Source organism: Aulonocara stuartgranti, assembly GCF_965226115.1.
Source record: "Aulonocara stuartgranti genome assembly, chromosome: 20".
In the NCBI taxonomy this organism is placed as follows: Eukaryota; Metazoa; Chordata; class Actinopteri; order Cichliformes; family Cichlidae; genus Aulonocara; species Aulonocara stuartgranti.
The window spans coordinates 24,957,728-24,972,601 of NC_138956.1; the positions used below are offsets into that span (position 1 = coordinate 24,957,728).

General features: G+C 39.6%; 2 protein-coding genes across 2 annotated transcripts; one reads left to right on the forward strand and one right to left on the reverse strand.

Annotated features, from left to right (window-relative positions):
- Window positions 1-12: 12 nt before the first annotated feature.
- On the forward strand, window positions 13-8,767 carry rbsn (rabenosyn, RAB effector). The gene is made up of 12 exons (XM_082519521.1): window positions 13-330; window positions 1,349-1,637; window positions 2,770-2,904; window positions 2,998-3,098; window positions 3,191-3,236; window positions 3,331-3,492; window positions 3,598-3,860; window positions 4,049-4,119; window positions 4,228-4,314; window positions 4,414-4,516; window positions 5,534-5,638; window positions 5,734-8,767. Exons 2-12 carry the CDS (start codon window positions 1,475-1,477, stop codon window positions 6,847-6,849), a joined length of 2,352 nt encoding a protein of 783 aa, XP_082375647.1. The 5' UTR covers window positions 13-330; window positions 1,349-1,474; the 3' UTR covers window positions 6,850-8,767.
- A 95-nt stretch (window positions 8,768-8,862) lies between these two features.
- Window positions 8,863-13,715, reverse strand: mrps25 (mitochondrial ribosomal protein S25). The gene is made up of 4 exons (XM_082519523.1): window positions 13,480-13,715; window positions 10,992-11,098; window positions 10,809-10,896; window positions 8,863-9,272 (listed from the first exon to the last, which is right to left on the reverse strand). Exons 1-4 carry the CDS (start codon window positions 13,611-13,613, stop codon window positions 9,083-9,085), a joined length of 519 nt encoding a protein of 172 aa, XP_082375649.1. The 5' UTR covers window positions 13,614-13,715; the 3' UTR covers window positions 8,863-9,082.
- Between the last annotated feature and the right edge of the window lie 1,159 nt (window positions 13,716-14,874).

A 14,874-nucleotide genomic window follows, 5' to 3' on the forward strand; every position in this document is an offset into this window, starting at 1 on the left:
ACCGACTGGATGTCAGTCACATGACCAGGCAGGGCTGCTGGCGCTGCTGTTGTGCTTCTGTCAGTGAAAACTCGAACTGTCAACAACACAGCTACTGTCGGGCTCATTTGTAGGCTAAGTGCAGATTTTTTTTATCGCGTCCAATAGTCAGTAGGCATTTGTTTGCTTTTGTGCAGTTGGAAGTTTGTTAATGTCGCGTTTTCGAACAGCGTGAGGGGAGAAACGATTGCAAAAGAAGGCGAGAGCAGCTGCTAGCTTTCTCCTGCTAACGCCACATCCTCTGTGTGGTATAACGGCGCCCAAAGTTAGCCTAAATAATAAACAATAAAGGTAAGTCCTTTCATGGCTCGTATCCAGCTATCACTTAGTAAAACACCTCTGGTATGCAGCTAGGGAACCTAATACTTCCCGTCCAGTTAAGCGTTTTTTCCCGTTAAATGCGTGGGTCGACTTAAGCTAAGTTCAGCTATTATAATGCAGTTGTAATAGTAATTTATCTGAATGTGCATAATAGTATTCTAATCAATATTATTACCTTAAATGTAAGTATTAATTAATGTATTAATGTTTTTTAAGATGTTCAATACTCAGAGGAATGTATTTTTGTTTTTTAAGCAGCTTAAAATTGAGTTAAGTCAACACTTATGGATCATTCAAGCATACAAACATTCTCTCTTCTCAGACCAACAGTTTTGGTTTTGGTTCTGATTCAGATCATTATTTTATATGGAGGAGCCCCACGGAGAGGTATAATAGTGTCTAAAACCATGATTATGGGCTGCATTTCAGCCAGCTGTGTTGGGGATGTTGGCAAAATTGAATGAATCGTGAACTCAAAAAAGCATCACCAGATTCTGAGCCACCATGCAATAGAATCTGGAAAGCGTGTGATTGGCAGTGGGTTCATTTTTCAACATGACAGTGATCCCAAACACACACCTCTAATGCAGTAAAAGCATACCTGGATAGAAAAACACACACTGTCACACTATCAATCGTGGATTTGCCTCTGAAGAACTTGGACGTTAACAGTGTTGAAGCAGTGTGGGGGTAATTTTGACAGAGAATAGAACAAAAGACAGCCAACATACAAAGAAGAGCCTTGAATTTCTTTTAAGAGGCGTGGAGAAAAATTCCCGAAGATGACCAAAAAAATTAAAAGAGCGTTTGCCTAAGAGAGTTCATCCTGTATTGAAGAATAAATCTGGTCATAACAAATATTGACTTACAAGCTTGTTAGAATTGTACAAACTACGTTTTTGCATTGCAAATATAAAGAAATTATCGGTGGCTCAAGTCTTTTGTTCAGTATTGTATGTGGCCTCAGTGTACTTCTCTCATTCCTCAGTATCCTGGGATTTTCTCAGGCATTATGGAGCTACTGTGGGGTAGGTTGCACACCCCATGAGATGTGGACCGAAGTGAGAACGTGCCACTTTGCACCCCCTCTGCAGCAGCACTGACACTTGTTGTCATGGCCTCCAGCTACCCGCCCCCCTTTGAGGGCACAGGTGAAGTAAAGGAGGGTTTTCTTTGCCCACTGTGCCTAAAGGACCTCCAGTCATTCTACCAACTCCAAGACCACTATGAAGAGGAGCACTCTGGAGATGACCGCCATGTTCGGGGACAGCTAAAAAGTTAGTAGCAGATTCTGTGTTTTACTCTTTGGCTACAGGGCTAATTTACTCCTGTTGTGTTCTAAAGACACAAAATCGTACAGTGTACTGTCTAGTCTGGAAAAAAAGGGCTTTTGAAAGGAAACCTATTATTATTCATTTTAAGTTTAGTATTATGGGAGTTCGCCTTGTAATCGGAAGGTTGCCGGTTCGAGCCCCGGCTTGGACAGTCTCGGTCGTTGTGTCCTTGGGCAAGACACTTCACCCGTTGCCTACTGGTGGTGGTCAGAGGGTCCGGTGGCGCCAGTGTCCGGCAGCCTCGCCTCTGTCAGTGCGCCCCAGGGTGGCTGTGGCTACAATGTAGCTTGCCATCACCAGTGTGTGAATGTGTGTGTGAATGGGTGGATGACTGGATATGTAAAGCGCTTTGGGGTCCTTAGGGACTAGTAAAGCGCTATATAAATACAGGCCATTTACCATTTACCATTATTATTTGTGGACCCTGCTAGTGTGACTAGTCACAAGTTAAACGTATTCTTGTTTATCTTATACTGGGTCTTGGGTCAGCTAGAAGTTTATCCTTTGTTAGAAGTGAAGAATTTAAGCTTAGATTCCTCTAAGAGTGTGGATGAGTCTTATATGGTCACTACAGGAGCTGTGTGCTGCAGATGAACATATTAAGTACATCTCATTTACATCATACAGAGCCAATAGTAGAAAAAAATATCTAGAGTCTGATCATGTGGCTTGTAGGGGATATATATATACACACACACAATTTACATATAAAAGGAGAAGTATAAACAGTGCAATTGAATATAAGAATACTGCTGTACTGGATTATAGGAAATTGCTGTCAGGATGAATTTGCAGTCCGTGTTGGCTGCTGCAACTTTCTACATAATAGGAATATGATTGAATTATGAAAAGGCCAGAAGGATGCATGCGCAGGTTGGCTTCATTTGCATATTAATAGTACTGTAATGAACTTGAAAATAGAAAAACATGATAACAACAATCACATGTTGAAAGATGGATGAATAAACTGAAAATGTGGTCATTATAAATATTAACTCTGGATCAGCGTAAGAATCACAGTTTCAGGATACATTTACGCACTGTTTCATTGTACGTATTGTCTCACTGTTTTCAGGTTTGGTTCAGAAAGCAAAGAAAGCCAAAGATAAACTGCTGAAGAGGGATGGGGACGACAGACCGGATACTGGCAGTTATGAGTCCTTCTACTATGGTGGAGTGGACCCATACATGTGGGAGCCTCAGGAATTGGGTGAGACTGCAAAACCTGTCATCTGTAGCACTGCTAACCAACAATATTTGTTAATGCAAGACACTAAAAAAATATTTTTCTTTTGCTTTTTAGGAGTAACCAGAAGTCATCTGGACTTGTTTAAAAAGCACCGGGCAGCCAGGATAGATCATTATGTCATTGAGGTCAACAAGCTCATCATTAGACTGGAAAAGGTTTGCTTACATTACCTCATTCAGACAATTTATTTTCTTCTGTTGCTGGAAATAAATTTGCAGCTCATTTACCATAAACTATGATGTTTTAGCTGACATCATTTGACAGAGCCAACTCAGATGCTGCTAAGATCAGAGGTTAGAGTTTTCATTATAACTCTGAATATTCTTTACATATGTAACTGTGCTTCATAAAATATTTTAAATAATAAAAATGTATCCCTCTTTGTAGCCATTGAGAAGTCTGTAGTGTCATGGGTGAATGATTCAGACGTACCGTTTTGTCCCGACTGCGGAAACAAGTTCAACATACGTAACAGACGGCATCACTGTCGCCTCTGCGGGTCCATCATGTGTAGGAAGTGCATGGAGTTTGTTCCCTTACCCCTGGCCCGTAAGCATGAACAAATACTTGGGAAATACAGAAAACTGTCAGATCTCAAAAGTCTCTCTATAAGTGTCATAATGCTGCATGTCTTTTTTATTTAACCTTCAACAGAGAAGCTTATCGCTGGGACTCGAGAAGCACTGTGTGTACCCGGAAGTCCCAGTCAGTCCCAGTCTCCACCAGCGGGAGGTGGCAGCAGCGGGATGGGCTCTAGGAGAGGCAGCATCAGCAGTTTGAGCAGTGTAACCTCCATGCTGGAGGAAAAGGATGATGAGAAGATTCGCTGCTGTCACCACTGTATGGACACACTTCTGAAGAGACAGCAGAAGTTAGAAGAGAAGGACCATGTGCCAGATATAGTGAAACTTTATGAGGTTAGTTTATCACTTTAATTCCTAAAGTGAAGATCAGGTTCTTTATCTGTTCCCATTTGCATTGCGGTCGATTCTAAGAATTGTTTTGCAACCTCTCGAGTTTGCTTTGTTCTATCCTTCCTGTCATTTAATGTGTTTCTTGTGGAGCTTCCTGTTGTTTACTTGCTTTGAATTTGTCTTCCTGACAGAGGCTGAGGATGTGCATGGAGAAGGTGGATGAAAAGGCTCCAGAGTATATCCGAATGGCTGAGTCTCTCAAGTAAGCCACATTTAAAAAGTACTTCTTCATACTTTCTTATAACAGCTGCTTATTTTTCAGTTTGGAGAGATGGTTTTAGTACTTGCTGTCATCTGTACACTTTTATAGTGCTGGAGAAACCACTTACAATCTTGACACTGCTGGTGGGTTAAGACTGGAAGTCCAGAAATACTATGAACTCATCGATGCTCTGAGGTATATGGCAGTCATGACTGGCAGCTTCAAAATGAAACTTTTGTCGTGTTTGCCAACTATGCCATTATTAAAGATTAAATTGGCTTCTTTTCTTTTTAGTAAGAAGATCTTAACACTAGGACTGAAGGATGATCCACAACCACATCCGAAGGTGCTCCAGCTACAGAAAATGATCCGTTATACCGCCACGCTGTTTGTCCAGGTCAGGACAACTTCCACTCATACATAAAAACACAATTTGATTTGATTTGATTTGATATACCTTTATTAGTCCCACAAGGGGAAATTTCAAGGATGGATGAAGAAACACAATGTTTCTTCATCCATCCTTGTAATGAAATTCTGGAGGAATGACCACTTTCCTGTACTTCAGCCAGCAGCTAAACTGCAGGAAAATTAACTGCAGGCTTATAATAAAATTTGAAATAATGAGGTCAAAGAATGTAGAAGTGATCTCTATGAGCACAAAAGCTCCGTCTTCAGGCTGCTCTAAACACAGTTCCTCTTGGCTCTATATTATGCTTAGTTTGATTATCTCTCATGTGGTCAAAGTGGGCATAGAAGACCCAACCATCTTCTGCTCAAACCTTCTGTTTGAATGAGTAAACCAATCAGAAGCAAGTTGGCCTGAAGGGGGGTGGAGCTAAAATGGCTTGGCTGCACTGACATGGCCCAATATAAGATAACTAAAAGTTATTTCAAACTTTGAATCATTCAACGCTCCAAGATAGCAGTAGCTAGAAATAAGAGTAACAGGGTTCTCTGTAGTATGACTATCATATACCAGAAATGATTTAACTGTATCAGTGTTTTTACTGTAATCTTAAAGGGATAGTCCATATAAAATCAGTTCATGACCTGTAGCACATTTTGCCTATTGCCATGTTCTTATCAGTATTACTTTACAGGAGTTCACTGATAATGAGCAACCTGCCAAGTCTGTAAAATCTGTTTCTGCTTCAGTCATCATATTGTATGTTGAGCTGATGAAAGTCTGCTGTTGTAAACAAAGCTTTTCATTGAGAGAAAAATGTGTTGTACCACAAATATAATATGCTATATGTGCTGTAATGTTGTCTGGGGCTGAAATTTTTAAGAGCAGCATGTTTCCGTTTATCATTGCATTACAGTACATTTACACATTGTTTCTGCAACATATCTTCATCCTGGAATTCTTTATTTGTATGAATCTGCCCATTCTTTGTGTCTTCTGTTTCAGGAGAAGCTGTTAGGTCTGATGTCTTTACCCACTAAGGACAAATATGAAGAGCTGAAAGAAAAGAGGAAACGGGAACAAGAGAAGAGACTGCAACAAGAAAGACTGGTACGATTGTGTTCCTGTATGTTGTTACTATTATTTTTTTCCGCTGGACAGATGTGGCTAAATGTGTTAACCTTCATGTGATTCCTGCTCAACAGGCAGCACAGGAGGCTCTGAAGAGGAGGCAGGAGAGACAGGAAAGAAGCCGTCCACCTGTGAATGCCAATGGAGAGCTGCCACAGACCCCCAGAGAGCCACGAATTACCAAAGCTGGTGGTTGGCTTCCCTCCGCGGACTCCGTCCACACACGTGGCGAACTGGAAGACCCCCTTCTGCAGCAGATCGAGAACATTCAGTCATTCCTTCGTCAAGCTCGGGAGGCTCAGAGAACAGACGAAGTAGCCATGTTAGAGGAGAACTTGCGCCAGCTGCAGGATGAGTATGACCAGCAGCAGACCAGTATTGCTCTTGCGCTCTCAGAAAAGCTTGCTCAAGAGGAGAGTTTGCAGCAGGGGGAGCTGCATCGCTTGAAGACCTGGGAAAGGGAGGAGAAAGAGCAATGGAGCTCCACTGTAAACTCCTTCGAGCCATCCTATAAATGGGAGCGGTCTCTAGATATCACTCCAACTGGAGGTCACCAGGGAGAGGAGGACATACCAGCAGAGGAGCTGACTCCTAAGGCAGAAAGAAGTCCTCCGTCTTTTAGAGCATTCCCTGCTCTCACAAGCCAGGAGGAGTCTCCCCCAAGGTTGAGAAGCTTAGGAGGCCATGTAACGCCTCCTGGCGGTGAAGGCCAGAATAACACCTCCCTTAACCCCTTTGAAGAGGATGATTCCACACCCACCGAAGATGATCCATCCAATCCGTTCTTTGAGGACATCAAGAAGGACCACAAAAAGGTAACCAACGGAAAGAAAGAATACAACCCCTTTGATGAAGATGAAGATGCAGAGGAGGACAAACAGGCTGAGACTGTTTCACGCAACCCCTTTGAGGATGATGACACAGATGAAGGTAACCCATTCCTAGAGGCTTCAGGAAATTCTCCAGAAGTCTCGACTAACCCATTTGACGGGGATGACAAAGATGAGGTCTTGCCGGATGTGGACATGATAGAGGAGGAGCTGCTGCTACAGCAGATAGACAACATTAGGGCCTACATCTTTGATGCAAAGCTCAGCGGGCGTCTCGATGAGGTTGACCTTCTGACACAGAACCTAAAAGAGCTACAGAAAACCCTCCAGGAGCAGAAGAATAAGAATAAGAAGCACTGACACATTTCCCTCAAAATCCTCCTGATCACCTGCTACTTACCAAGTCCCACAAGGTTAGCTCACTTAATGCGACTTCTGAGCCCACAGAATTTAATTTGTGTGAGGTCTGCTGTATCACAAATGAAGTTCATGCCACAACAAAAATACATACAAGACTTCAGTAGTCATTTCCTGAATTTCCAAACATCTTCTTAGGCTTCCTTGCCTGTTTAGGTCAAGGGCTCAAATCTAATGCACATGTACAATTTTAGAGCACTGTGAGTAAAAGTGAATTTGTTTAGGCATGTCTGGAGCTATTTGCCCAGCTGTAAAAATGCAAACATGAACAAATGAAGATAAAACAATGTCACTTTTAACAAATGTTAAATGAGACAGTCAGATGGTTCTTCAGTAGAAGCTCTGAACAAAGTCAAAACGCTGCCATAGCTGCAAAGCTATAAAGATGAGCTCACACATCCTATCATAGCACTGCACTCCTATAGCACTGGCAGACCTGTGATGACCCCCCCCCCGATCAAAAAAAGATACTACAGAAACACAGTGCTTCTTCTACCTTATTAAAACCTGCTGCCTACATGAAGCACAGTTCAACTTGAGATTTGGGTTTGTAGTTGGTAACTGACTACAGTTTTTTCAGAAACTACTCCGCTCTCTCTGGAGAAATGGCTTTAAATGTCTTAAATTTGCAGACTTTAATGTGTAAAATCTGTTTCATTGATGTTTGAAGTCTTGTATTGGTGCTTCATTCTGTAGTAATTGTACTTCCTGCTTTTCATTTATCCCTTAGCAAAGAGCTAAAGCGCACATTATTTTACATCCAACTTTCCCACAAATAACTCAGTCCAAATGACCATGTTATTATCAAACAAGAAGTGGAATTTAACACTTACTACAAAATTTGGGGAGCCCAGTGTTTGAAGGAAAGAGATTATTTGACAAAGTTGTTATTAGTGTTTGAATTATAATTTTAGTCAATACGCCTGGACCAATTAGATTTGTAAGCGTAGTTAAAGATGCATTGCACAGAATTAAACCATGTATGTGGCCTGCCACTAAAAAAAAGTGTAGCTTAATGTTACACTGACTAGCAAACGTTTTAATTACAATTGTTGCAGTCAGCCAGTTAATTAACTCTTAAACTAAATGAAGGTGTCAAACCCGACTTTTTCATTCCCAAAATCTTCAGTTTATTGCACCTGCTATGTCATCCAATAAATATGCTGCATCTTATATAACAGGGAGCCAAAAAAAAAAAAGGCTTCCTCAACCTGATGTTTTTTTGTTTTTGTTACAGTACAGGAATTTTGGCTGCACGTGTGTGTTGTTCAGCTGGTAGCCCGGCATGTCGGACATCACAGCTAAGATCTGTATGTTCGGCTTGTTATCTGATCACTAGTTTCACCTGAAATGTCCATTCAGAGTTCATCCAACCAGTTCACCCAGCAGGTACGAAACACTATTTGCCAAGGGACACTGTAGGCATAAAACATCTAAAGTTCACTGAAGTTCCATTGTGTAAGGAAGTCATTCATATTTGTTAAGTCTAAATAAATTCTTAGGTTAATTTCTTTTTCTTGGTCAAACATATATTAACACTACATGAATGCCAGCAAGTATTATCACCTTGAGTGCTGCTCTGCCGGTCCTAACATGACTCTCTTTTTGTGCTTTCAGTCTCCTCGTAGAGTTTTTTGTGTTTGTAACATCTGCAGAAAATTTTTAGCAAAGCACGTGACCACCCTTAATGTTTTGACAGTGTGAATAACACAAGGAGATTCATTAATATTAATTGCTGATCTTTATCTTTGAAAGTAATTTAACATCTCTGCATTTAAATGAAAATATTTGAAATGGACACAGCGATTTAGAAATGTTAGGAAATTCCATCTCAGCACTAATAAAACTGTCTGCAGTAAAATGTGATTGCATTTTGGTTTTGTTTTTCCACTTTTCATGTGAGCATTGATGGTGAATACTTACATAGTGTGAACAAAATAGGCTGGTTAGTAAAGCTACATGAGAAAAATGGGTTTTATTTAAATGCTCACATCAGTCAGCCCATATACATCCATGCGAAGTCTTCAACAGGTCTCACTGTGACAGATGATTGGTTCCTCCTGCTTCACAGTTGAGTGCCAGTCCTTTCATATAGTTATATAAACACCAAATGAAGCCACATAATCCCGTAATATTGTTCTGTAAATCTACAAAAGTCCACTGTCCTTCTCAGACTCTACTCCTGTGACGCTGCCATCTGGGCCTTGTATTTGCCCGTCATCTCTTTAGGCAGCGGAGTGGTGCCAGGACATGGCACCTGGCCCTCCACTTCACAGATGCACTCCCTCAGACAGTACTTCTTTGGCCCAAAGTTGGCGGGGTTGGAGGCTTGCATCTTAGCCAGAGCTTCAGCTTGTAGCACCTCTCTGTGGAGAGAGTTGAGTAAAATAAATATATGAACAGATCGCCTGGTCTTCGCTGGAGAAGAGTTTTTACACAGAGGACATTTGACACTGCACAGTAGTAAATGGTAAAACTAAAAATTGAGGAGTCCATCTTGCTGAAATCTCCTTTCTACTCTTTAGAAGTTCCTTTGGCAGCAGTGACAGCTTTGGGGTTTCTTATGCACACCTGGATTTGGGCAGTTTACTTGATTTTTCTTGTTAAATCCTTTCAATCTTTGTCAGATTAGATGGGAAGCATCTGAACTGCCACCATCAGGACTCCGCAGATGGTCTGTGGGCTCTCTGTGGACAACTCTTTGACTCACCAGTTTTATCACAGATTTCTGCAGAATTCAGATCTCATTTTCACTCTTTTTTAATCCTAACATGCAGTGTGAACTGTGGGACCCTAAATATGCAGGTATGTGCCTTTATGAACAATGTCTAATCCATTCAAAGAAATCTACACACACCAAGGATAATTACAGACCACAAGATGTGCCTGATTCATTTTGGAGGTACAAACATAGATCCCTCGCAGTCAGAGAGGTTGTCCTCTTATAGACATTAGGAAGGAAAAATAAATACATTTTTCTTTACAGAGTATTGATTTGTTGTGAGCCAACAGGGAAAAATATCAATTGTATATAATTAAAGTTAATTCTGAAACACTATAAAATAGCTCAAAAGTAAGCAAACCTAAATATATTCTGATGTGAGCGTATGCAGACATCCAGAGGTGTGCTCGAATAGCCTATTTATCTTAAAAAGGTTACTAACTGAGGCAAATAACCTGGAATTATCTGCATGGCAGCCATAATAAGATCTGGTTGACTTTTCTAAATACAAAGGAAAAGTGCTTAAGTGCTTCCTTTATTACCTCCTTTAGGAGAGGATACACTGGATCGGAAGGAAGTGGCAGGTCACCATTAAATGCTAATGAACAGTGATTCTATTTCATGTTGTAACCTGATGATATGTTTTGAACCTTTAATGAAAGGTAATGTTAAACCCACAGGTGAATTATGAACATTATGCTGCTGTAATAAGATCTGCTTCTGATCGAGGTAAAAAGAATTTACATATAAAAGAAAGTCTACATGATCAAAGTGCATTTAAGGTGCACCCAAGTGCTATTAGCGTCACATCCATCATTCATTATGAATTCATGTTTATATCCAGGTTTATGTTTTTCTTTAAAATTCCAACTTTAGTATGTAATCATATTTTTTTACTGTTGGTTCTTGTATTAGCTGTATGAAACAACACGATAGGAACACAGGATGAAGTAAGATGCTCATTTTGTAGTCCGTCTTCTGGACTTTAGTTTTAACAGGCAGACATCACAGTGTTAATTCAGACAGATCACCTAAGCAACGTGGTTCATAACTTCTTAGAAATCCTCCTCAGTGGTTTGCCACTGAGTTAAGAAAAGTTATGGAAGGTATTTTTTCAAACTATTTGTTTCTGTTTCATAAAAGACGATTCACACTTTTAAAAAATCCTTGTATATCTTACTCTGGTTTGCCCAAAATCTTCTTAACATGTTGAGCAATCTGTTTGTGGTCCTTCCCCTCCACATCCACCATTACTTGTTCCCCGTCGTCTGGACAAAAACACAAAAGAAGATCAATCTAAGCCCAGTTTAATTTCTCCAGTATTTCGTATCAACACTACACAACAACACGTAAAGCTACACACCCAGGTAGAACTTCAGGAAGGATGACGGCGTCATGTTTTTGAACATCATAATTTGGACCCACGGGTTTTTGTACTGAATCTGAGGAATATTGAAGAACACAAACTTTCTGCAAAACACAGAGAGAAGACAATTTAGCTTCATTTAGATCATTACAGTTGTTATAGCTTTCTGCATTAAAAAAAAGGCAATCATGCTGTTTTTTTGTTTTTTTAAGTGTTTCTGGAAAACCTGTATATAGTAAACTTCTGAGAAGTAAACTTAAACACAAAGTTGAATTAATGCAAAATCAACTGAAAACTATTGTGATAAAAGATTAACCCCTGGGGCAACCTCAAAATCCCACCCTTTCGTGAACCTCGGGACCAAAAATGGTCCCGCCCCAAAAGTGCTCTAAAAATGTTATATATCAATATTTTTTTCTACTTTAAATTAGTCAATCTTTTAAAACTACTTCTGCTTAAAATATCCATGTCAAGTTTTAATTATATTTTCATTGTTTTAACCCTTTAAATCCCAGTTTTATTACATGAGCGCCCTGTTTTTTTAGCCCCAAAAAACAAAAAACTTGAATATTTTCCAAAAAAAACATTTGAGGTAATATTCAATTGTTATTATAATTAGGCCTTTAGATGGACTAAAGATTGGCACCAAGAGTCATTTCGATCGCCTTTTATTTTTTTTCCAGGAGCGCATTTCATAAAATGCACACTATCGACCACGCCCAAAAAGTGCAATAAAAATATTAAATATTAATTTTTTTTTCACTTTAAATTGGTCAGTCTTTTAAAACTACTTCTCCCTGAAATATTCATATAAAGTTTTAATTATATTTTCGTTGTTTTAACCCTTTAAATTACAAAAAAACTAAAAAAAAAACTAAAAAACTAAATATTTTCCCAAAAAAACATTTGAAGTAATATTTGATTGTTATTATAATTAGGCCTTTAGATGGACTAAAGATTGGCACAAACAGTCATTTCGATCGCCTTTTATTTTTTTTTTCAGGACCAGAAAATGGTCTCCAGGCGGCAAATGCTTCTCCTCTAGCCCGGAATCGGTGCATGCTCCCGGGTTGACTCGCGACGATGACCGGGGCATGTTGCGTCGGACCCCTTTTTCCAACACACACATCCGGTACCACGTCACAACAAATACGTCATTTCCTGTTGATTAAAAAAAAAAATCCAACCTCAAACGGTCCTGGGGCCGAAAATTGTCCCGCCCGATCAGCGGGCGAAGCCGCTGCAGCACGCCGGAAAAGAGGCGTCATTTCCCGCAGGTCTCTTTAAGCAGCCCGCTGTTTTCCAGCCCCGGGTCAAATGTGGAGCAAGGGCACCACCCGGTGGACAAATAAAAAAATTACAATTCTAAGGCCTCTTCTCCAAAACAAAAACGAAACCTAAGCCATCACCCAGATGTTAACGGTATAAATCCTGCAGTGAAAAATAGCGTTTATAAAGGGTTTCAATGGGGCACAAATCGGCCACGAGGTTCGATAGTGGATGTATGCCTTTTATTCAGCCATTTAAGCTCATTTTAAAAACTCCGACTGAATTTCAAAATAAAATGGGAAAAAAATTCATGTTAGAAAGTTTGGCTATACTCCATTAAACACAGTGGAAATGGCGTGGAAACGTAAAACGCAAAGGCCACGAAATGGTCCCAGGTTGCCCCAGGGGAAAGTAAAATTATCCAAAACTTGTGTTTTCTTTTAGGAAACTTTGAAGAATCTTGGATTTATTCTGCGACCTGGATATTTCCTTCAGTGCACATATTAAACAAATATGTAAGACTGCTGTCTTGCATTTAAACAATATCTCTAAAGTTAAAAACGTCCTCTCTCAAAGTAATGCTGAAAAAGTAGTTCATGCATTCTAAGCTCAACTATCGTAATTCGTTATTATGGAGTTGTCCTAAAGCAGGGGTGTCTAACTCCAGGCCTCAAGGGCCAGTGTACTTCAGGTTTTAGATGTGTCCTTGATCCAACACAGCTGATTTAAGTGACTTAATTACCTCCTCAACATGTCTTGAAGTTCTCCAGATAATGAAGGTAATGAACAAATCATTTGATTCAGGTGTGCTGACCCAGGGTGATATCTGAAACCTACATGACACCAGCCCTTGAGGCAACTGTTGTTTTGAATGAATTGAATTTTAAAACCTTAATGTAAAAAAGGATTTGTATCTTTCACCATTTTTCTGACATTCACAACAATTCAAAGGGATAAACATGACTTGAAAAAACACGGTACTTTTCACAGTGATGCATATGAGCATACTGTCAGAGTAGTTATAAAGGATGACCAGGTAATCCACACAGCATTTTACCCCCTCTCCCCTGATCCACGTGTTTATGGGCTCAGGTTAATAAAACATGAGACACGTGAGATCTCAACAACAGCGTGGCTCAAAAAGAGTTGACTTTTTTTTAAGTGTATAAAATAAGCTGAAATTTCTGCTCGTCTATTTCCTAGTCGATGCTCTGACCTTGCTCCGTCGCTGAGCTCGCCGTGTGTGTTATAATTCACTGTCATAATCTTCACTCTGTTTTTGAAGATGATGTCGCCCTTCTGGAGATATTCCAGGGTCCTCCTAATCGGAAACCTTCCTTTCATAGGCATCTTAACCTTTTTTATATTTACAAATTACCATTTAACAGCAAACTGCGCGTGCCTGTAGCCAAAAAAAGCACACTAACAGAGATGCGTTTTGATGACGTAGGAAGGTCGCTAGCCAAGCGACCAAAGAGTGATGGTAATTGTAGTTTTTTGCAAGAACGCCTAAGCTACATTATTATTTTCCCGAATTGCTAAAATATTAACTTTTTAAACCAATCACTCTTTTTGCCAAAACTTATATTTTGCCTTATAACCTTAAAACACAGTCTACACAACAGTTCATTTGTTGTAAGACTAACTACTGGAAGCAGAAGTTACAACAAAAGTCAACACAATAACTTTAAATTATTCACACTCATTGCTTCTGGTATGATGGTATGGAACCCGTAAGGGCCAGTTAATGTCAGCTAAGAACAGGAAACTGAGGCTACAGCTTCAAAAACTAGGCAATAGATGGTTAGAAAAAAAAACTTGTCTGGTTTTATAAATCTTAATTTCTGCTGTGATATTTGGGTGGTAGAGTTATAATATGGCATAAGCAGCATGAAACCATCCATCCTGCCTTGTATTAGCTGCTCAGGTTAATTCTAGTGTAATGGTGTGGGGGATATTTTTGTCACACTTTGAGCACATTAAAGTACCAACTCAGTGTTTATACACCACAACCTACCTGAGTGTTGTTGATGACCATGTCCATTACTTTACTGTATGTCAACAGTGTATCCATCTCCTGAGTGCTGCTTCCAGCAACACACCACGTTGCAACGCTCAGATCATCTCAAACTGGTTTCTTGAACATGAAAATTAGTTCATCTCTATTTTAACTTCATATTTTTTCATCTTTTGTAGAATGACTTTGGAAAGACTTGTCTTTAATTTTTTTTTCCTTTGAAGCAGTCAGCAATACGAGCTTAGTGGAGTAATTTCGCCTGATTGTGTGTTGATTTGACAACACTGCGTGGTTCTGTGAATGCAGCTTAAATATTTTGTGTGTAAAGTTTTGCAATAATCATTGAAGCTATGAAAAAGGTGTCTCTGTACAGTTGTTAAAAACTAAGAGTAAATACACACGGGAGAAATATATACAGTTTAAAAGATAATAAAAGATAAAAGATCATCTTCAATTCAGATAAATACTTTAAAGCTTTTCTCTTTTTTTGGAAACAGAATTTCTGTTTTTTGTGTCTTTTTGGGGTTTAGTTTGCTGTTGTTCAGTAAACTGTAGAATAAAATATTCAAGCAGACCCATTAAGCAGGTTTCTGC